Source organism: Natator depressus, chromosome 5 (genome assembly GCF_965152275.1).
Source record: "Natator depressus isolate rNatDep1 chromosome 5, rNatDep2.hap1, whole genome shotgun sequence".
Taxonomy (NCBI): domain Eukaryota; kingdom Metazoa; phylum Chordata; order Testudines; family Cheloniidae; genus Natator; species Natator depressus.
In genome coordinates, this window is record NC_134238.1 from 37,838,081 (window position 1) to 37,861,773 (window position 23,693).

Sequence of the window (23,693 nt, forward strand, 5' to 3'; positions counted from 1 at the left end):
GTCAAATGAGCTGTTTACGACAAGGTTATAGTTTGCTGATTATGATTATGCTGTCTATATGTGTGTATCATTTTTGTAGTTGAAGTTACGAATATTGGCTCTATAATGTCTGTATTTCAAACTTATGCTATGCTTCTGGGCCCTGGTCTACACTAGGACTTTAGGTCGAATTTAGCAGCATTAAATCGATGTAAACCTGCACCCGTCCACACGATGAAGCCCTTTTTTTCGACTTAAAGGGCTCTTAAAATCGATTTCCTTACTCCACCCCTGACAAGTGGATTAGCGCTTAAATCGGCCTTGCCGGGTCGAATTTGGGGTACTGTGGACACAATTCGACGGTTTTGGCCTCTGGGAGCTATCTCAGAGTGCTCCACTGTGACCGCTCTAGACAGCACTCTCAACTCAGATGCACTGGCCAGGTAGACAGGAAAAGGCCCGCGAACTTTTGAATCTCATTTCCTGTTTGGTGTTTAATGTGCTTTAATGTGCTCCTAATTGCCAAAGTGAGCTGAGCGGCCTCCATGCTTGCCTTGGTATGGCGTCTGCACAGAAAAAAGGCGCGGAACGATTGTCTGCTGCTGCTTTCACGGAGGGAGGGAGGGAGGGAACAGGGGCCTGATGATATGTACCCAGAACCACCCGCAACAATGTTTTAGCCCCATCAGGCATTGGGCTCTCAACCCAGAATTCCAATGGGCAGTGGAGACTGCAGGAACTGTGGGATAGCTACCCACAGTGCAACACTCCGGAAGTCGACGCTTGCCTCGGTACTGTGGAAGCACTCCGCCGAGTTAATGCACTTAAAGCATTTTCTTTGGGGACACACACTCAAATATATTAAAACGATTTCTAAAAAAACGACTTCTATAAATTCGACCTAATTTCGTAGTGTAGACATACCCTGGGTGACACCCCAGACAAGTTGGTGTCAGCTCTGCCTAGCCTGCTTGCTGGCCCATTAAGGACCATCAGCTATACAACTGACCCAATTGAGAGAAGGCAAACACGCCTTGTGACTCAGCAAGGTATGCAGGGACGTGCCTATGGTCAGAACTCTGAGGTTCAATCCTGCTTCATACCTCTGGAGGAACTTTGCTACACTGAAGCTTTGACCCAAGGACTGATGACCCATCCCAGCTGTGGATAGAACAGAAGTACTTGTGGCCCCTTAGAGACTAACCAATTTATTAGAGCATAAGCTGTCGTGAGCTACAGCTCACTTCACTTGATTTGAACCTGCAGTTTATTCTATCACTGCTGCAAGCCCGAACCAAGAACTTTGCCATTACTCTATGTAATTGATTCCATTTAACCGATTCTAGCTCTCATCTATATCTTTTCCTTTTATGAATAAACCTTTAGATTTTAGATTCTAAAGGATTGGCAACAGTGTTATTTGTGGGTAAGATCTGATTTGTATATTGACCTGGGTCTGGAGCTTGGTCCTTTGGGATCGAGAGAACCTTTTTTCCTTTACTGGGGTATTGGTTTTCATAACCATTCATCCCCATAACGTGTGGCACTGGTGGTGATACTGGGAAACTGGAGTGTCTAAGGGAATTGTTTGTGTGACCTGTGGTTAGCCAGTGGGGTAAAACCAAAGTCTTCTCTGTCTGTCTGGTTTGGTTTGCCTTGGTGTGCATAGAAACCACAGCCTTGGGCTGTAACTGACTTGCTTTAAGCAGTTTGTCCTGAATTGGCACTCTCAGTTGGGTCCCACCAGAACCACCATCGTTACAGACGGCTATGATGAAAACCACTGCCTCCAGGGAATTACCTTTAAAAGTTTTGTTTTAATAACTGAAAAAATTAGAAGTGCTGCAGTTCAAGTACAACCAAAATATATACAGAAGAACAGTAGAATTCATTATATAGAACAAATGCATCCTCATTAAAAATAAAATCTGTAGTTCTTATTTAATTTTTGACCTTGCCACAAATACCTCCCTTTTCACAGAAAATATAAGGCATTTGATTTTCAGATAAAAATGTGTAACTTCCATCCAGTTAGTAACTAATTTTGTACAGCAATATTTAGCAAGATCATGTGAGTTTTCAAAGGCCTGGCCATGCACCAATGAAGTCAATGGAACTTCAACAGGCGCTGGATCAGGCCCCAATGCAGCATATGAATGGGGAAACAAAGGGTACACTGTTGAAATCTGCATTATAAAATATATCAGGGCTCCTACCTGAGACACAATCAGCAATGCAGTACAAGATCCAGTGTTTAAAGTTCACTCAAGTATGTACAATGTTTTAATCCCTCAGGCATGCCAGCTATAAACAAAGATAATACAGTCTCCTTTTCAGGAAAAATGTTGTTGACCAGTGACAAACAAGACAGTGAAATATACACATAAAAATACATCTAACACTTGAAATGACAACTAAAAGTATAAAAGCAAAGAATTTTTTCCATATTATCATTCATAATGATTACCCATCTTGTACTTAAAAATAACAAATCATTAAAAATAGCCAGTGACAAAAATACTGATAATGGCTCAATATAGCATTCCCTCCAAAACATGTTGCCATTACAACCTTTTCCCACTGTTTCAGTAGTTAAACTTTTTTCCAGTAGTTAAATGCTATTTAGGTTACATTTGCACAAGATCTATCTGATCGCTAATATACTGAGATACAGTTCACTAATGACTTTGGAAATGTTACATTCGAAAGCTTCTGGTTCTTTGAAATGGTTGAAAAGGCTTTTTCAATGCCCACATCAGCAGTTGTGGTTTCTGTTTATTTTTTTCCGGAAACAGCACTGCCTCACTTTCACGAGTAGGAAATCGTTCTTTATACACTTCAGGGTAGGACTTCTGAAACTAAAAAAGAAGTACAGTTTAAACAAAACTCCACAGCAAAAGCTTGACATTACTAATTCAACTACTTAAAAAAGAAACAAACAAAGCAAATCTCAGTTACACAAGTCAGTAAAAATATGCTCTCCTGTGCCATGCAGTTTAGAACTATGCATTTAAAACTTGGTAGTCTTTTCCAATAGGATTTGTTTTACTGCAAAGCCCCTACTGTGAGAAATTGAATAATTGTAATTTATTTTTACTTTAATCTACAAGAGAGTGTCTACATTCTAAGTTTTAACGCCAGTCTCCTTTTCCTTTTGCGAACTGGAAGCTTATAATTTGATACAGACTTTTTTATGAAAACACCTCAAAATCTCAAAGTACACAAAAAAACATTTCCATCTTTTAACTTCATTAATCTAAAGCCATGTCTACACAGGGACACTCAGGAAAGTAAAAGGAAATCAACCAAAAGTGCAAAGTCAATTTTCATACATAAAAGTATGTTAACACCCCCGCATCCCTCCCCATGAGGATGTTCTCAGTCAGGATTTAATGTGTCTTTAGTTCACTGTAACTTAATCCTCAAGGATTAAACAACTATGAAACTGGTCTTTGTACAGATGTAAAAGATGAGAAGCAAATAATATCAAATCCGTCACATACACAGAGGTTGAAAAGAAAACACAAGCAATGATTTTTGAGAATTTTCTTTACCTGCTTCAGCTTCTTCTTCTTGTCTTTAACAGATATTTCTTTATTCATTGTAATTTCTTCCAACAGAGCTGCCAGTGGTTCTTGAGAGCCATTTACTCTTTGGTATTCAAATTCATCTGTACTGATTTGGCGACAAAACGACGGAGCAGGAAGAGTTGTATCAGTATCAGCGTCTGCATATTTTATCTGAAGGAGAAAGGGGGGGGGGGGGGCAAAAGGACTGTAATTTCAAGAATAAATCTGGAAAAATTGGCTTGATTAAAGAGAGGGCCGGTGTGATTCACTGACCACTGTGTGACCTTGATCAAATCAAGAAACATGTTGATGTTTCAGTTCACCCAGGCCATTTATTGTAGAAATACAGAATCACTAAAGCACTTCATCATAAATTAAGGAGAGGAGGAGGAGAGAGAACCCTGGCACATGTGGAAAGAAGGTAAATAAATAGAGGTGTTAGGAAACAGACAGTGTGGAGGAGAGGCGGGGGAGTGCAGTGATAGGATCTGAGTAAGTGAGGATAGCACCAAGAAGCAGCTAGCTGGCAGAAGGAGAGTGACCAGCTATTAAGCGGCTTCTTCTTCCCCACCCTCCCCCACATACTTCCTCCATGGGGAAATTGCAGAGTCTGCCAAAAGGGTAGAGTGAGAGAGAGAGAGAGAGAGTGTGTGTGTGTGTGTGCAGGCACGCACAAAGAGGGATTTGGCAGTCTCAGAAATCCATAACCCTTTGATTGGTCCTCTACTGTTTCCAACACCACTTTATTGGCGGGGAGGGATGAATTATATTTCCCAAAATCTCTGTAAAGCAAAGATTAGAAAGTTGACTGAGATCCTTGGTTGAAAGATGTCAGAGAGGGGCAGAGTACTATTATGACCACTAAAAAAACCCTTGAAACCATGTAAAACATGTCCCAGAATCTTAACATGGACAGTTTAATATGTAGGACACCCTGCAATCTTAACTCAGCTGCAGAACACCACAATAGAATTTCCTGTGCAGATTTAGATGAACAAGCATTTACTCCAAATTAAAGAATTTAAACTTACACTTTTCCCTTGTCACTCAGTTCTACATTATTGCATAGTAATTGGGAGCAAGATGACAACCTTCATGTGGTGCTTCTGTTAAGTGCTGGTGTTTTTTGTGCTCTGTGTTTTGTGCAAATCCACCAACACAACAATGTCGGCAATTGGTCACTGGAAGTTGTTTTACTGACCTCCCAGTGAATGCAGCAACGATTATACTTCCTCAAACTACCCTTTCTAGGACCAAAAAAGAACAGTTGGGCCAGTCCTCCGAATATACCAACTTAACGTAGAAGGGATGTCCAGGGGAAAAGCGGATTACCTCTCGTGGACCCTCGAAGACCATCATATTCAAACAATAATACAATAATAATAAAATAACAATATGTGAAATGGACTAGTGGATGTGGAAGTTTGAAAGAATTATCGACCAGTGGAAGTGATTAGAATCAGGGACATCGTTACAGTAAACATATACAAGCCACCTAACATCATGTGGCCTGATCCCATCTTACCTTACCTTCCTCATCTGGCCATTTACACAGGTGACTTTAACAGCCATCACCAAGACTGAGGATACTGCTCAGATGACACAGCCGGGGAGCAGATCACAGAATGGGCCTTCCTTGAAGACCTCCACCTGCTCTATGATCCGAAGCAACCTGGATCTTTCTGGTCTACGAGGTGGACAAAGGATCACAACCCTGACCTGTGTTTTATGACCCGTAATAGCGCCGGTGTCCCACTGGCCACAACAAGAACCATCCTGAGTCACTTCCCGCATAGCCAACATGGCCCAGTCATCCTCCAGATTGGCCTAGAAGTGCCTCTTCTGCAGTCTGTGACAAAGCCACATTGGAAATTCTGCAAGGCTGACTGGCCTGCCTACACTTCAGAAATAGAATCTCAGATCCCACGGCTCGTAACCGATACCTAGAAACTTCGGTCATTTTACAAACATCCTAAAATCAACCACTAAAAAGTACAATCCGTGTGGACACTGCAAGGCTTTCACCCCCTGCTGGACAAAAGAATCAGTCTCTCCTGAGGGAATATGAAAAGAGCGGCAACTTAGATAAAGCCCTATGCTGCTTTGGTCCTTGAATTTGGCGCGCCTGGAAAGGTGGAAAGTGACCGTTGAAAGCCTTGACTTCACCCATTCGAGCTACAAGGCAGGGGCTTTTTTGCAGCAACTTGGAGGAATCCAGCCAAAACGCAACACTTAAAGGTGACAGCAAATGCTGTTGCCTCTCATCTTCTTTCTAACAGCAAGACTCCGACAGACAAGATTACATGTCAGAAGTTCCAGCGGGAACTCTGAAGAAACCTTCAACAAAGCCCAGAGGAATCCCCACTCTCTTCCCCATATTCTGTCGAGGAGATCAATGTTGAGCTGTTGGAAACCAAAAGCTGGAAAGCTGCAGGGGTTGATGGTATTCCTCCAGAGTTTCTCAAAAATCTGGGGAGACGGGGACGGCAATGGCTGGCGGCGCTTTTTACTGTCATGCATAGAACTAGAGAAGTGCCAACAAGCTGCTGACAGGCAACAGTGGTTGCCCTACTGAAGCCTGGGAAACCCCCAGAGGACATAATCAGCTACCGCCCCATCTCTCTCCTCTCAACCACCAGCAAACTCGTGGAACACGTGCTGCTCCACCGTCTGGCTGATATTATTGAAGACATCCTCCCATTGGAGCAGGCAGGATTTCGCCTGAAGAGGAGCTGCTGTGACCAAGTAGCTTCACTTACCAGCCACATTGAGGCAGGAGACCAAGAACTCTTAACTCGGGCATCCCTCAGGGCTCTGTCCTGGCCCCAATATTTTTTAATCTATACACTGCAGATATACCAGCAACGGAGTCAAGGAAATTCATGCCCTCGCTGTTCAGCAAGCAAGCCTCCATACCATCAGCTGCACCCTAACCCAGGATCTTAGCACAATTGCTGATTATTTCCAATCCTGGAAACTTAGGCCTAATCCAAAAAAACCCCACGGTAACTGCTTTTCATCTGAACAATAAAATGGCTAACACCAAACTTGATGTGCAGTTCTGCGGTGACAGCATCAGCCACGAAGCTAATCCAAAGTATCTTGGTGTTACACTGGACCAGAGTTTGACCTTTCGACAACATCTCGAGAACACCCACAATAAGGTTAAGTCCCTTGTTGTGCTTTTCAGAAAATTGGCCAGAACATCCTGGGGCTCCAGTCCACGAATCTTACGAACCGCAACAATTGCCTTGGTATATTTTGCAGCTGAATATTGTGCACCAGTGTGGTCTCATAGCACTCACACTAAACTCCTCGACACTCAACTCAATAATGCTATGCGCATAGTGTCGGGGATGCTCAAATCTACTCCAGTTGACTGGCTCCCCGGTCCTGTCACACATCCAGCCTCCTCCACAGATTAGAAGAGCTGCTCAGACATCTCACTTTCTTAATCATGTCAATGCAAAGACGACGATCCAACTGCACCATGACTTGCAGAACCCACCAAATACTAGATTAAAATTCCGCACCCCTCTATGGAACCGTATTAAGATCCTTACACCCAACTTTGATGCTGAGGCTCAATGAAGAGTCACATGGAGCACCTTGACCGCTCAAAACAAACAGCTTGTCGTTGATCCTGTTGAGGAACCACCAGGTTTTGATTTATGTCGGAAAGACTGGTGCAGATTGAATCGCATCAGGACATCTCATGGGAGATGTGGACAAACCCTCTTTAAATGGAAAATGAAGCAAACACCTGTATGCGACTGTGGTCACCAGCACAAAACGATAGAGCACATCATAGCTGAATGTCCCCTTCATTCTTTTGCCGGGGGCCTGAAGGACGTTCACCAGCTCACTGCTGCGGCAATGTGCCGGCTATCAAACTTAGATATAAATTTGTAGTTGTTGTTACCTACTCAAGCCATGTGAAAGAAAAAGAAGAAGACATAGTAATTGATTAATCAAACAATCTAAGGCGCTATAGGCATAGTAAACACACCTAACTCTATTGGTATGGGGGAGGGAGGAAGATTTGTATGTCGTCCAAATGACTGACAATAAAACATACAACCACTCATTTATGAAACAGAGTAAACAAAACCACAATCCAAACTAATCTAACAGCAGCCGGCATGTTACAGTGTTATACAATAGCAAACTTCACAGCTCTTCAGAGACACTAAAGCTTTGAAAGACAGAGCAGAAAAGTATTAGAAAGTATGACACTTAAGGCTGCAGTTCTACGTGTGTTACTGTGAAGATTTTACAAGATAAATCTCTCTCTTGCTAAATCAGTCACAAAAAGGACTCAAACTTTGAAGTCATGATTTTAAATTTAGTAGCGAAATCAGTCTGAAAAAATAAGTAAAGCACAGAGTGAACTACATTAAACTCCCTCCTATCCTACCTTCAAATAATCAGTGAATGACTTGCGTAAAACTCAAACAAACAACAACAAAACGCAAACAGTTGAGAGGTTCTGCTAAGTCAGCGAAACACAGCGTTAGCTAATGGTTCGTAAAACAGCCTCAGTAAGGAGTTGATCTTGCTTCTCCCCATTGTTCTAGCCTTCTGATCCTGTATGTACTTTCTGTATGAATAAATTGTACTGATGGCTTTGGGGCAAATGACTCACAAAGGTTTGTCTAACTGAACATGCCCCTACAGATATTCTCAGAAGCTGCACTGGGAGTTATCAGGGAAACTAAGCCCTCTCTCACAAAGGTTAATGAAGGATCATTAAGACTAATGTCTATACATGCAGGATTGGAAGAGGGCAAGGAGGATATTGTTCACCTTCCATACTTGGGGAGGGCTGGGGTAAAGGGTGAGGTTTGGGAACATGGCAGAATGGGTAATGCAAGTCCTTTAATACAAGGGACAAGGTTATTAAGGGAAGGTATAGGTCTTGAGACAAAGAATCTCATTTTTCTATAAAGCAAAAAGAAATTTTCCTGAGTTGCAGGAAACATCAATCACCAGGACTGGTGAGAAAGTGAAATTAGGATTATGAAGAACTATTGAACATAAAAAGGTTGAGTGGCGCTAAGCCACTGTGAAGCTTGACTTCCCTTAACAGATTTAACAAAAAGAGTCAAACACCTTCTCTCTGGGAGGGACTAAAAAGAATCAAAAATAAATTCCTGCACAAGACTACAAGGGTGGCACTGTGATTATGGCATCTAATATCCAGATTTTTTAAAATATAAATATAGTGGCAGACATATTAGAAGAGAAGACATCCCTTGAAATTCCACAAGGCTTCCCTTTTATATGACATTTTAAGCCCATACTTCTGAAGCAGAACCAGCCCAGGAGGAGAAAAAGGAAATAATTAAGTTTCCTTTTTAAGCTTCAGAATTTGTGAGCCAGCTAATTTAGACCATCTGCTGGAGTTGCTGAATGAGGATCTGTGTTGACCTCTGTCCTGCCATACTGGAAAAGATACTTCCTGGCTCTAGGTGAACAAGATAGCCATTAGTATTGTAGGTTAGGTATGACTGAATACATTCCGAGAGTTCACCTGCAGTAAGTGGATAGGGATTTTTATCCCTGACAGAAGAAGCAGTTAAGGATTCATTTAAATTTGGCTGAGTGCCTTCTCGAGTCGGTTCATCTTAGTACGACTGAAAATAACTTACATGCTATCCATAACTAGGGTTCTTATTTCTCTTTGATTTTTTACTTTGTTTTCTTCTTCATCCTTTTAGAATTGGGATCTCCATGGAGATCAAGAAGAATAAAATGTTCTCCCCCAAGCCCTGAATCACTAGCTCAGCCACTGCTACAACCCCCAGCCTTCCCCACGTGCAGGTTGGTGTTTTGTCACTGAATTAAATTTTAGATAAAACTTTCATAAATGCGACTGGGATTTAGGAACTCAAGTCAGTTAGGAGCTTTTGAAAATTTTACCCTAAATCAGGTCGCAAATCCCTCCCCCCACCATGTTTCATTAGTCCATCACCAAAAAGCAATGCTTCACGACATGCAATGGGTATAGTCTCCCCCTTCACTATTACTTTGCCTGAACTACCTGAGGTCTACTTAGTGTTTGTATAGATATACGATGTATATAACGTGTTGCTGGCAGCAGCAATTCATTCATGCTATATGCAATGCCTAAGATATCAGAGAGATAGCAAAAGCTGTAAGACTTGTCTTGTTTTTAGGAACAGAAGGAAGAAATGTCATGTGATTACAGAACAAACACTTCTATTAGCCCTACCTGGACTCTTCGGAGATGTATTACATGCTCCTCTATGACAGTCTGTAAGGAGGAGGGAACATTCAAGATCTCTTGGCAATTGTCCATCAGGAATGTTACTAGTTTAGCAGCAAGCAGTTCATCCAAATCCACTTCATCTTTAGAGCAGAGGATGCAACGAGAAAACGCTTGAACCATCTGAAATAAAAATCAGGAAACGACGTATATATTTTGCCTTGTTTGCAGGAAAAATTGTAAATGGTGTCAAAGTGTAGACTTGAACAGAAGCAACATGTTTCCAATACACAATACTTCTTTAAATATTGGTGTAAGTGAAACTGTTAAACCAGAATGATGAATGTATTGTTTGCACTATATATTAGATTGTTCCAGTGGTGCAGTTGCATAGTCTAGCCTTTATTTCAGACCTAGACTACTGGAAATAAACTCCGTTATTGTTAAGACCTGAAAAGATAGCCATTTCACATGGGATATCAAACCAAATAGAAAACAAGAGTAGTATTTCATTATAATAAATCATGGACTGTTATGTAGTGGAAAGTCACAAGGTTATCTGGATTTCCTTATTATTAAACAAAGAAAATGTTTCTAAGTAATTCTAACTAGATTCCAGAAGGCTGTCCAGCTCATTGTCATGCAGCTCTGGACCCAAACTACCACAGCTGGTTAGACACAGGTGCAAGCTACCACATTCGTTGTAATAATTGTAATAATTAATTGCAATCATCTTTTGTCTATTTTCCAGTCACTACTTGCCACTGTAAGCACAGCAGGCAAATGGAGTTCTACTTCTCTGCCACATGCAACAGACTAACTTTTCAACTGCTACATTAAAACACTGTATAGAATACACACAGAGGATAGATTACACCACTAAAAATAATGGCACTTAGGAGGTTTTAATCAAGTTATCATGTATAGTTAATTAAAATCTTAATCGCTAAAAACAAATATAGGTGCATTCACTCTGATTTCATTTTACAGTGAAAGGGACATGATTAATTTTCTTTTGTGCTTTTATTTGCAAAATACTCAAAGGCAAGAAAGCCATATTTTCACTGTCCCCTTGGTTCTATGTCACATGGAATCTTTGCCATTTATGTCTAATAGAACAAATGGCAATGTGACTTTGCACTGCTTGCTGTACTTCCTTGTCTTCACTATACTGTCATTGGTGTTAGCAGCAACACAACACAGGAAACAGGGTTGGAGAGAGGGTCTGAGCATAAACCATGGCTTTGTCAAAATCTAATAAAAATGGCACTTAAAGCCAACATTTTTATAGCAGAGTGGTGAACAAAAATATTGAGAGTCTGGCATACATTTTCCTATGGATGAGCACTAAGTAAATCAAATTCTGGGCTCTGTATACACACAACAATCTCTCTTTAACCTTTAATCTCTGTCTGAAAAAGGCAGTGCCTGCAGTCCACCTGAAGCATCTCCCATCACACACCATCCCCCCAGATGCAATTTCTGTGAAGGGGGAGGAAGGAAAGCAGATTACTAGAGACACCATCCCTCCCACACACACTATTTCCCTCTATAGCAGCCCATCCGAAATCCTGCTATCTGGGGGAGTGGGAAACTAGCCATCCCTCCCCTCCCCTGAAGCACTCTGCTGCAGTAAAGCCTCATGGCCAAAACCATCCTCTGTGTATCCGATACTCCATATTAAAACCATAATAATCTTTAAGTGGCCCCTGCTTGCTCTTTCAAACTGCGGTAACATAGCCATGGAGTTTTTCCTCAACTGTTAGAATATAAAAAAAAAAAAGAAATATGGTATCTCACTAGAATCTTTTGCAAATAAATTGCTTGTCAAAGTTTCACCCTGAAGGCACCAAAGGTTCTCAAAGTACAGCAGCCTGTTCAGTTTAAACAAATTTGATACTGTGGGAGACCAAGTATTTAAGCTACAACTCATGACTGTTATCCATTTCCATGAAAACACGGAGAACTTCCAACTTCCAAATGGTGCTCTCATCAATCACGATCTATATGGTTGAAATAATCAACTGAACTTTGTTTGCTATCATCTCCAAAGTGTACTGTATTTTGTATGTATTAACAAGAATCTTTTATCTATGCTGTTTCAAGATTTCATAAGCCTTGCTCGGTTTTTCACATTAGAAATATGCATACCAGTGTTCTGGTCCCAGCTGAGTCACAAAGAGGTGGCAGATCTTTGTTGAGGCTGATCCTTGCCATCATCTTCATCAGTAGTTGCAGCTTTTTCCGATTTTCTGGTGGCAGCAGAAGACAGGAAACCCGAAGTGCTTCAATGGCCTTTTTGTTTTTCTGCAGCAGACCTGGTTTAAACAAGATTTGAGAGATTTATTTAAATTAATTACCTTTCCTAGTTACAGTTTTCCCCCCAAAAAATCTTAAGAACACACATCTAAAATCTATTTTCCAAATTTTCCTACCTACTCCTCTGACCCCCTAGCAGAATTCCATCACACAAAGTTGAACAATAATACAATTTGAACTTATATGTTTCCCCCTTGTGTACTAGTTCAGGAATTCACGTAACTTTCTTCCAGTAAATTTTAAAATGAAAAATGTAAACATTACCACCACCACAGCCTGGTGAGTGAGAGCGGGGAAAAGTCACTTTATGGTATTTGTGGTTACGAAAGGAGCAGTCACAGTCTTGTGAAAGAAATGCTGATAGAAACAAAATAGCAAGAAGCTTGAACTCTCTCATCACGAAAGATTAATGTATTGGTACAGATACCATGCAAGAATGTTTGAAATTCAATAACCGTGGCTGGATCATCTCACCTTGCTGTACCATGCAGCTTTCCCCTCCCTGAACTCAATCAATCAATCATAGAATATCAGGGTTGGAAGGGATCTCAGGAGGTCATCTAGTCCAACCCCCTACTCAAAGCAGGACCAATCCCCAATTTTTGCCCCAGATCCCTAAATGGCCCCCTCAAGGATCAAACTCACAACCCTGGGTTTAGCAAACCACTGAGCTATCCCTCCCCCAGTATAGTTGCTTTCCATATAGAAATGGGAGATCAGACAGCATTGCCAAGAGCAGGGTAATGTGAAGTTAGGCATTCTCTCTGACAAGGAATGATTAGAGACCCACAAAGGTCCTCACCCTATACATCCAAGTGAACGTATCATGTCGATATCAAAGCATCTCAATTATTTCATTGCAGACGCTCCCTGGGTTGCGCAAGACCCGACTTATGCAAATTCGCACTTACAGAAAAAGTTCCATAAGCCAGAAATAGGATTTTCGAGTTGCGGAAATTTTTGCATAACGTACAGGTATACATTTCCGACTTATGCAAAATTCGAATTATGCAAGGCTTTCCGGAACGGAACGATTAGGTAAGTCGGGGGGCATCTGTATTTCTTTCGTATTGTTTACCTTTGCAAGGTATTATTTAATTACATATTAATTTTATCCATTTCTGCACATTTGTCTGGCATTGTTCTCATAAAACGTGTTCTGTTGCCCATTATTAAGTATTCTAATTTTTTTTTCCAGTGATTCAGGAGCCATTGCCTGGGTCCACAGATTTAGGACTGGATTTTTTGCTATATCGAGCAAGAGTAAGAGTAGCTTCCTTATTCCTAACTTAAATCTTCTTAACAGACCAACTTCAGACATATGTCTTCAAGTCCTGTTCCAGTTCATATTGCATATTGTAATATGTCTACCCTCTATGCCCTCCTGCTATAAAACACATCTGCTCTCTGCCCATCCTATCCCGTTTATAAAAGGCGGTTGCTAACCTTTCTGTAACTGTTGTTCTTCGAGATGTGTTGCAGATGTCCAACCCACATTTGATGTGTGTGCTCCCCATGCAGTCACCGGAAATGTTTCCCTCAGTGGTACCCGTCGGGTTGGCTTTAGCGCCCTCTGGTGCCATGCGCTCATGGTGCTCTATAAAGAGACCAGCCAACCCTGCACCGTCTCAGTTCCTTCTTGCTGGCTAACTCCGACTGAGGAGTAGGAGGCTGGGACATAGAATGGACATGTGCAACACATCTTGAAGAACAAGATTTACAGAAAGGCTAGTAACTGTCTTTTCTTCAAATGCTTGCATATGTCCATTCAATGTTAGATGATTCCCAAGCAGTTCCTTAGGAGCTGGGCTCGAAGTTCATGGACATGCGGATTGCAATACTGTCCTACCAAACCCAGCACCATCCCTAGCTTGCTGGGTGATGGCATAGTAGAAGGAAAAAGTATGTGCCGCCGACCAGGTCACCGTTCTACAAATGTCTTGGATTGGGACTGGGTAACAAACGATGCTGAAGAAGCTTGTGCTCTCGTAGAATGGGTGGTCAGGATGGCAGGTAGTGGCATAGCCGCCTGCTCATACTACATGAGAACGCAGGAAGTGATCCAGGATGAAATTCTCCAAGCCAAATTGGGTCTTTCACCCTATGTGTTACTGCCACAAATAGCTCCATGGATTTATGGAACGGCTTGGTCTTTTCTATGTAAAAAGGTGGGGCATGCCTAACATCCAGTGTGTGCAAACACTACTCCTCCCTATTCTTGTGCAGTTTCAGGAAGAAAACAGACAGGAAAATGGTCTGATTACTGTGAAACCACCTTTGGGAGGAATGCGGGATGGGGTGAAGCTGTAACTGGTCCTTAAAGAACACAGTGTACAGGGATTCTGAAGTAAGGGCCCTAATCTCGGAGACCCTCCTCGACAAGGTAATTGCAAAGATGACCTTCCAGGAAAGGTATGACAGAGGCTCAAAGGGAGGGCCTGAGAGTCTTGACAGGACCAGGTCTAAGTTCCACAGGGGTATGGATTCCTGGATCTGTGGGTATAGCCTTTCTAAGCCCTTGAGGAAATGAATGGACATTTCATGCGAAAAAAATGACCAACCATCCACTGGAGTGTCGAAAGCTGAGATGGCCGCTAGATGTGCTTTAATAGATTAAATAGCTAGGCCTTGCTGTTTCAGCAGAAGCAGATACTTCAGCACAGTCTGGAGAGGTGGCCTAGTGGACAAGAGGACTCAATGGGAATGACCAAACGGAGAAACGCTTCCACTTGGCGACATAGGTAGCTCTAATAGATGGTTCCCTACTAAAACCTGGCAGTCTTGCTCCAAACAGGCCAGCTCCACTGGATTTAACCATGGAGCTTCCACGTGGGCAGGTGGAGGGTGTTGTAAGTTTGGCGGTGATCTTGCAAGATCAGGTCCAGGAGGGGAGGTAGTGGCATTGGGGTCAATTACTGATAAGTCCAATCAAGTGCCAAACCAGTGCTGGTTTGGCCAGGCTGGGGCTATAAGCTTAACCCTTGCCCTGTCCCTCTTGGCCTTCAGAAGACTTAGTGTGGTCCTAAAGGGCCTATTGAACTTCTGCCGGTAGGCCCAAGGACTGGAGCCAAGAGCACCTTCACATGGCTTTCGCGGATGCCATAGCTCTGGCTGCTGCATTTGCAGCATCCAGGGCCACTTGTAGGGAAGCCCTGGCTATAGCCTTCCCTTGTTCCACCAGAGTGAAGAATTCCTGGCTGGACTCTTGGGGGAGCAAGTCCTTAAACTTTTATATGGGAGTCCCAGATGTTGAAATCCTACCTCCCTAGCAATGTTTGCTGGTTGGAGATGTGGAGCTGTAAGCTGCCAGTAGAACGTACCTTTCTGCCAAAAAGGTCCTCCTTCTTTGAGTCTTTTGCTTTGGGGGTCACCCCTGGCAGCCCCTGCCTCTCTCTTTTGTTGGCCGCCAAGACCATAAGGGACCCAGAAGGTGGGTAGGAGTAATAGTACTCATACCCCTTGGTGGGAACAAAGTACTTCTTCTCTCTCCTCTTCGAAGTGGCAGGCAGAGAGGACGGTGTTTGCCACAGGTTTCTGACTGGACCCATGATGGCCTCATTTAGAGGTAGAGCCACATTCGACCACCATGGCCAAGTGGCTGACCAGGCTGTGGGAGGACTCTTTAACTACATCCACTTCCGGCACTAAGTTTGAGGCCACTGTCTTCAATAGCTCCTGGTGAGCCGTGAAGTCGTCCTGGGGCATTAAACTGCCCATCCCCGACACTGACTTGTCTGGGGAGGAGGAGGCCTGCACTGGTCCCTTCTCCTTTCCTTCTGCACAGACCAGAACCTGCAATTCTAGCTCCTGAGGATCAGTACTGGGATCAGTACCGGAGTCTAGGTTGGGCACTGCTCGGTGTTACAGAGGGGCCATTCTAACACCACGGAGTAGGAAAAGCTAGAAGGAGGGCCAGACCACGGGGGAAAACCCCCCAGGTTCCAAAAAGGCCATTGCATTTGCACGGGCCAATGCCCACTGATCTGTTAGGAACCCCCACACTGTGATCCACCACCACGTAGGGCTGTCTGGTGAGGCACCGGTAATGGCCCCTCTGCTGGGTGCACAACTCCACCTCAAACTCTGATGATGAGTCATCGTCGGGAACCACGGAGGTGCTGTATGCGTCATCTCCAAGGGCCAGTGCAGCATATCCGGGGATTGGTACTGAAGCAGGGAAGCCCATGTCAACATCAACAGGGCCACCTTCTCTCTAAATCAGGTGGGCAAACTGCGGTCCACGGGACCCTCCTGCCCAGCCCTTGAGCTCACGGCCAGGGAGGCTAGCCCCTGGCCCCTCCCCCGCAGCCTCAGCTCACCGTACCGCCAGTGCTCTGTGCGGCGGGGCTGCGAGCTCCTGCTGGGCAGCGTGGCTGTGAGAGCTGTCTGCCTGCCCCAGTGCTCTAGACTGTGTGGCAGTGTGGCTGGCTCCAGTCCTGGTGCTCTGAGTGACATGGTATGGGGGCAGGGAACAGGGCGGGGGGGGGGGGGGACTGGATGGGGCAGAGGTTCTGGGGGGGGCATTCAGGGGACGGGGAACGGGGGGGTTGGATAGGCGTGGGAGTCCCAGGGGGGGCCTGTTAGGGGGCGGGGGTGTGGATAGGGGTCAGAGCTGTCAGGGGACAGGGGGGTTGGATGGGGGTGGGATCCCAGGGGGGCAGGGGGGCAGTTAGGGGTGCGGGGTCCCGGGAGGGGGCGGTCAGGGGACAAGGAGCAGGGGGATTTGGATGAGTCGGTGGTTCTGAGGGGGGCAGTCAGGGGCAGGAAGTGAGAGACAGGCTGTTTGGGGAGGAACAGCCTTCCCTACCCAGCCCTCCATACAGTTTCGGAACCCCGATGTGGTCCTCAGGCCAAAAAGTTTGCCCACCCCTGCTCTAGACGGTAACAAGGGCTCCAGTACTGAATGAGAGCTCAGGGCAGAATGCTTCCTTCTGCTCACCCTCACCACCGGTGCCGACTCTTGCACTGCCGGCGACGGCAGTACTGAAAGTGCCAGCAAGTCCTTGACCACAACGAACACCTCCCAGGTGGACGGCACCACAATCCTGCTGGTGCCACGATGTTCCCCAGTGCCAACAGCTGGTCCCACACCAGACTCAACGGAGCCTGTCAACAGGGCAGAGTCAGTGGTGCAATCTGCGGAGCGGGGGCAGAGGACTGGCCAGACACAGGTTGCACTCCACTCCGCTTCATGGGCTTGTCCTTTCTTAGACCCAGGGAATGACCTCTCTTGCACCGCTGCTTCGCATGCTTCTTTCTCAGCACCGGTGATGGGGAACGGTGCCAAGAGTCCCATGCAGCAGGAGGAGCACTCCCGTATCGACACCAAGGTACTGTGCCAAGTCCGACCGGCTTCGCTCCGAAGCCAGTCTGAGCACCGCTTCCATCAGGAGGGACGTGAAACTGGCCTCCCAGTCCTCCTTCGTTCGCAGCTTGAACTGACAGCAGATCTGACAGTGATTTCATATATAAGTCTCACCCAAGCACTTTAGACAGCTGGAGTGCGGGTCACTCACAGGGATAGGATTTCCGCAGGAGGCATAAGGTTTGAAGCCTATTTATTCAGATATCCTTAGTAATAACAAGCTTTAACATTGGCTCCAGTACCATTATTTGTAGAAAACAATATTCCTAATAAACTTTTAAAAACCACACTATACATTTCTGCCACAAGACAGCATTTTTCTTATGATACATAACCATTATATTTTATTACAGACCAGGTTCTCTTTAGAAGATGGAAATGCAACCTCCTCAATGTTACATATAGAACAAAGATTCTCCAAAGGCCAGCTACTAGAACATTGGTGTCTGTGCTCTTGGAGTAAAAACTTTCAGTACTGCCTACATCCTATTTTCAAAAGTGCATAAGTCACTTTTAACTGCAAGTGCGCAAAACTTTTTTCATTTCCACATAAACTTTGGTATAAGTGAAGTGGGGGGGGGGGGTTGTATTCTATTTGTGAAGAGTACTGCAGCTGTGAAATAAAACCCTGTCAGTGCTGTGTGAAGTGAAATACAATGTACAATGGAAGTAACACACACACAAAAAGTGTGTAAAAGAACAGGGAAAGATTTTAATTGAATAGGATTTTTTAAACAGAGAATTTAATACTAGCTAGTAAAAGCATGCACAAATGTATACAGAGTGCACAGAGAGAAAGTCAATAATAAAACTTAAGAGCTGAGCCCCTTTTGACAATAAGATTTAGCTATCTAAGTCATTCAGGCCTTGCAATGCTGAGTGGAGCCACATCTCAATACCCTTAAAAACCTGGTCCAAGGCCTTCAGCCTCATAACACAACTTAAGGTATGTAACAATAGCACTGTGTTGTCTTAGTTTTCAAAATACATTTAAGTATTAGAATATTCTATTTATAGCTACAGTGGAAGGAACACATAAAAAAATTTGAGAGACTTGTTAAATCTTTATAAAAGTTAAGATAATTTGTGGTAATGGGGTGGAAAAGCCACAATCGTTCACAATTCTTCTATTTATTATATTACAAGCCAACTTACCTAACACACTGACGAAAACATCAAAAAGATGAAATGTGAGTAGAGGTTCCTTCATCTGGCCATAGTAGTCTGCTATTGTTTTGAAGACATCTCTTTCAAATCCTAAGTATGTAGGTTGCTTCAAATCTGAACAACTGGGCCCTAAGAGAGGAAATGAAACCACAAACAGGGTCACCTATTTTCATTTCTAGCCAATACAAGCAAAGTTTCAAAAGGGAAAAATTTAAATTAATTATTCAAAGTAGTAGTTACACAAACTGCAACTAATCGAGTGAAAACAGACATAATACGTGAAAAAATACCCATACAGTTCTTACTGCCCTTAAAATGAGTCCACTCCTTGCTATTTACTGCTCTACACCAGAGGTTCTCAACATTTTTTTTTTCTGAGGCCCTCCCAACATGCTATAAAAAACTCCATGGCCCTCCTGTGCCACAACAACTAGTTTTCTGCATATAAAAGCCAGGACTGACATTAGGGGGTATTGCCTGAGGCCCCCAGGAAGCTAAGTTGCGCAGGCTTCTTCTTCAGCCCCATGCGGTGGGACTTCAGCTTTCTGCCCTGGGCCCTAGTGAGTCTAACACTGGCCCTGCCTGGCAGACACCTGCTCGCGGCCCTCCAGGGGGCCTCAGACCCCTGGTGAGAACCACTGCTCTACACAATGCCTTCTTTTAATCAAAGTATTACTCTCAAGTTTTACATCCCTGGGTTGAAATGCACTAGTACTAGAATGCTATGCAATGAGAGATGAATGTTTGAAGTTGTTACTTAATTAGGTTTCAGATAGTATAAGCATTTATCTCCAAACACTACATGTTCATAGGAATATGAACCAGATGGCCAGTGCAGCTGCGCCCCTGTAAAAATCTCCCATGTATCTGCTCTATGCCAACAGGATAGAGCTCTCCCGTTGACATAATTAAACCACCTCCAACAAGCGGTGGTCACTATGTTGGCAGGAGACACTCTCCTGTCACATCGTGTTCTTCGGTGTAACTTATGTCGCTCGGGGTGTGTTTTTTTTCACACCTCTGAGCAACATAAGTTATACCGGCAAAAGTGCTGGTGTAGACATAGCTTACTAAGATCATTCTGGAATTGAAGGAAAGAGCAAGACATTAATCAGTATTATCTAACTGCAACTGATATGATTTTTATTTTCAAAATAAATTCATTAATAGCTGTTACCTATGTAAATGCACTCAGTAATTTCAGACACAAAAGTTAAAGCAGAGTTAATATTTGTACCTCTGCTGTGGTTTCCTCTCCCAGGCTTTTGCTGAGGACATATGCAGTTTCTGTCTGAACTTTCAGGTGCTACTACAGCCAATTAACTGAAATGGAGGGGGAAAAAATATCAGATTTAAGAAACAAAAACCCAAAAGTTGATATTTTCTTCACTAAATTTAGTTGGCTGTAGTAGTGCTTCTTGAACATACAAACAGGGACTGCTTATGACAGACATCTGCAAAACTATGAGATTCAAAATGGCTTCTTTGTCTTTGCTAGGAAAAGGAACCACATCAAGAGATAAAAATACCAATTCTGCTTTTAATGTTTTTTTATGAAGGTACTGAAACATCTAGATGGGTAATATTCAAACACATAGCAAAAATATTTTACTATAATAGGTAACATTCCCTGCTTTAAGATTCAATGTTTTGTTACTCTCCACGGCTAGAAACACTTTAGCCATCAGTACACACACATTCAAAGCAGCAGACTTTTCTAAGCCTTAGTTCTCAAACAGTGAATTGATAGACATTAATTTGATCCTTGATGGGTTACAACGACTATGTAATTACCACAGCTGTCACTACATTTGAACCTTAGACATATGTCATTCATATGAACGGTCAGCATCCTACATACTATTCATTTCAAAGCACCACTCTCAAAACAAGCTATTCTGCTTTCAAAAAAAAACATAAAAAAGATGGTCACCAAACCTCATGTATGGATTATAGACAGAGCTATAAAGCCATCCTGTAGCTCAGGTTGCCTAACACTTTTCATAATTAAGGGTCTACCAAATTCATGGTCACGAAAATCACGTCACTGACCGTGAAATTTGGTCTCCCCTGTGAAATCCCAGCTCTGAAGGCAGAGTGTACAGCAGTGGCTGCTTGCCAGGCACCCAGCTCTGAAGGCAGCACTGCCACCACCAGCAGCATAGAAGTAAGGGTGGCAATATCATACCATGCCACCCTTACGTCTGCACTGCTGCGGGCGGCGGCGCTGCCTTAAGAGCTGGGCACCTAGCCAGCAGCTGCCGCTCTCCAACCGCCCAGCTCTGAAGGCAGCACAGAAGTTTCCATCTATGCCACTTTCTCTATTTATGCACCCTTTTAAAAAAAAACTTCCCCAGTCCCACACACCGCTTTTTAGTTTCTGCCATCTCTCTGGAAGCAGCATGGATCCTGCAGAGCTCAGTGCCGTTAAAATGACCTTTGTTACTACAGGACACATGATTCTCCTGTATTTGCAGAACTTGAATGAATACTACAACAACCGAGTATGCAATGAGGAAAATATGGAGATGTTCAAACACAACAATAACTGGATGCCGATGATCACAGTAAATAAAATGCCAGGTTGCTGACGGCATTCATGGAGCAGCTCCTCACATTGAATCGCTGCTTCTGAGACCAACAAATGAGCACTGATTAGTGGAATCACATTGTAATGCAGGTTTGGGATGCGAAAGGCCACATTCCTGGATCTGCATGCTAAGCTCACTCCAGACCTCCACCGCAGGGACACCAAAATGAGAGCTGCGTTGACAGTGGAGAAGCAAAAGGTGATCACATTCTGGAAGCTTCCAATGCCAGATTGCTATCAATCACAGGTCAATCAGTTTGGAGTTGGAAAATCCACACTGGATGCTGTTGTCATCCAAGTGTATAGAGCTATGAAGTGTACGCTGCTGACAGGACTGTGACTTTCACAAATGTGCAGGAAATGGTAGATAAGATTTGCTGCCGTGGGGTTCCCAAACTGCAATGGGGCAATAGATGGCACACAAAGCCCCATTCTGGCATGAGCCCACCCTGCCAGCAAGCACATCAAGAGAAAAGGATACCTCTTCTGTGGTTGTACAAAGACAAGTGAATCACCATGGACACTTATGTGATATCAATGTGAGCTGATCAGGGAAAGCACATGATGCTCACATCGCTAAGAATACAGAACTTTTCCAAAAGCTGCAAGCAGAGACATTCTTCCCTAGTAAGCACATTCACATTAGCAATGTTGAAATGCCAATAGTGATTCTGGGGGACCCAGCCTACTCCTTGCTCTCCTGTCTCATGAAGCCATACAAAGAATACCATGATAGCACCAGAGAAAGATTCAACGACCAGCTCAGCTAATGCGGAATGGCTATTGAATGTGCCTTTGGTAGACTGAAGGGTCAGTGGCATTGTTTACTCACTAGATTGGATCTCAGCAAGAGAAACATGATCAGCAGTATAGCTGCATGTTGAATACTGCTGTGAAGTGAAGGGGGGAAAGCTACCGCAAGGATGGAGGGGCGAGGTGGACCAGCTGTCTGCAGAATTTGAATAGCCAGACACAAGGGCTATTAGAAGAGCCAACAGCTATACATCTGAGGGATGCTTTAAAAAAACATTTTGTCAGCCACAATATAGAGTTGTGTGACACTTTTATGAAATAGTCTGTCTTGTAACGAAGCTTAAATACTGGTTGGTTATTGCCTCCCATTATCAAATTCTATAATGCGTCTATAATGCTTGGTATAAGCTAATATACAGTAAGTTTCCAAAAACAAAACTTTATTGTGTGCAAAAAACAGGCAACAAAATTAAAGTGCAAACATATAAGGTACAAACCTTTAAGCAACGCTAACAGGATGAACCATACTTTAAAACCCCCAGTAAAAAAAACACAAGTAAACAATGAACATTTATGTTCATATACATAAAAATTATTTCAGCATAAAGTATTGTGGCTGATCCTGGGATTTTCACAGTTGGTATATAGCTATGGTTCTCCTTGTTGTCTGCCGGCATGGAGTAGTAGGGGATAAGGATGTACACCATGCTGTCATCTTTTATGTTGGGTGTGAAGGGAGCACCAACCATGATTTTGGAAAGGCTACTGAATACTGGATCTTTGGGCACATAGGTCAATAATGCTTTGCAACATCTGAGTTTGTTACCTGAACAAACCCATGATGTCCTGGTGCATTTCCAAATGCACCTCTCAGTCCTTTTTCCTCTCCTGCAGCAACGGCTCTCTCCATTCTCAGTCCTTCTCCATGGTCAGGTCATAAGGCTCCTCCAAGCCGTGTTCATGGTCAGAGGCCACAGAGGAAGGGAGGATCTCACAGCACATACCCTTTCTTATTTGCTTCTCTAGCTTCCTGATACGGCTCAGATGTTCAGCCGGCAGAAAGGGGCTACCTAAAAAGAATGGCTGTGAGGCAGGGATCTCCCTCACATTCTTTGCAGTGAAGACTGATGCAAAGAATTAATTTAGCTTCTCTGCAATGGCTTTGTCTTCCTTGATTGTCCAGTGGCCGCTCTGACTGTTTGGCAGGCTTCAGCTCCTGATGTCCTTAAAGCATTTTTTGCCATTAGCTTTTCTGTCTTTTGCTAGTTGTTCTTCAAATTCTTTTTTGGCCTGCCTAATTATAGTTTTACACTTGACTTGCCAGAGTTTATGCTATTTTCCTTAGTAGGATTTGACTTCCAATTTTTAAAGGATGCCTTTTTGTCTCTAACCACTCTTTTTCTCTATTGTTTAGCCATGGAGCTTTTTTCTTTTCTTTTCGGTACTCATATTGTTTATTTATTTGTTTGTTTTGATTCGGAGCACACATTTTCTTTTAGCCTCTTTTATGGTGTTTTTAAATAATTTCCATGCAGCTTACAGGAATTTCACTCTTGTGACTGTTCCCTTTAATTTCGAATTAACTAGCTTCTTCATTTTTGTGTAGTTCCCCCTTTTTTTTTTTGAAGTTAAATACTAGAGTGCTGGATTTCTTTGGCATTTTCCACCCTACAAGTATATTAAATTTAATTGCATTATGGTCACTATTACTGAGCGGTTCCA

General features: G+C 43.4%; 1 protein-coding gene across 2 annotated transcripts in view; it reads right to left on the bottom strand.

Moving 5' to 3' along the window:
* Nucleotides 1-1,765: 1,765 nt before the first annotated feature.
* DEPDC1B (DEP domain containing 1B) overlaps nucleotides 1,766-23,693 on the bottom strand; it is a 62,187-nt gene continuing 40,259 nt past the window's right edge. For both annotated transcript variants that reach the window (XM_074952586.1, XM_074952588.1), the window contains 5 exons: nucleotides 18,617-18,757; nucleotides 11,929-12,095; nucleotides 9,784-9,960; nucleotides 3,534-3,719; nucleotides 1,766-2,837 (listed from right to left, as the gene is read on the bottom strand). In XM_074952586.1, the coding sequence (XP_074808687.1) occupies nucleotides 2,676-2,837; nucleotides 3,534-3,719; nucleotides 9,784-9,960; nucleotides 11,929-12,095; nucleotides 18,617-18,757 (833 nt within the window). In that variant the 3' untranslated portion in view covers nucleotides 1,766-2,675. The remainder of the gene's footprint in view (nucleotides 2,838-3,533; nucleotides 3,720-9,783; nucleotides 9,961-11,928; nucleotides 12,096-18,616; nucleotides 18,758-23,693) is intronic.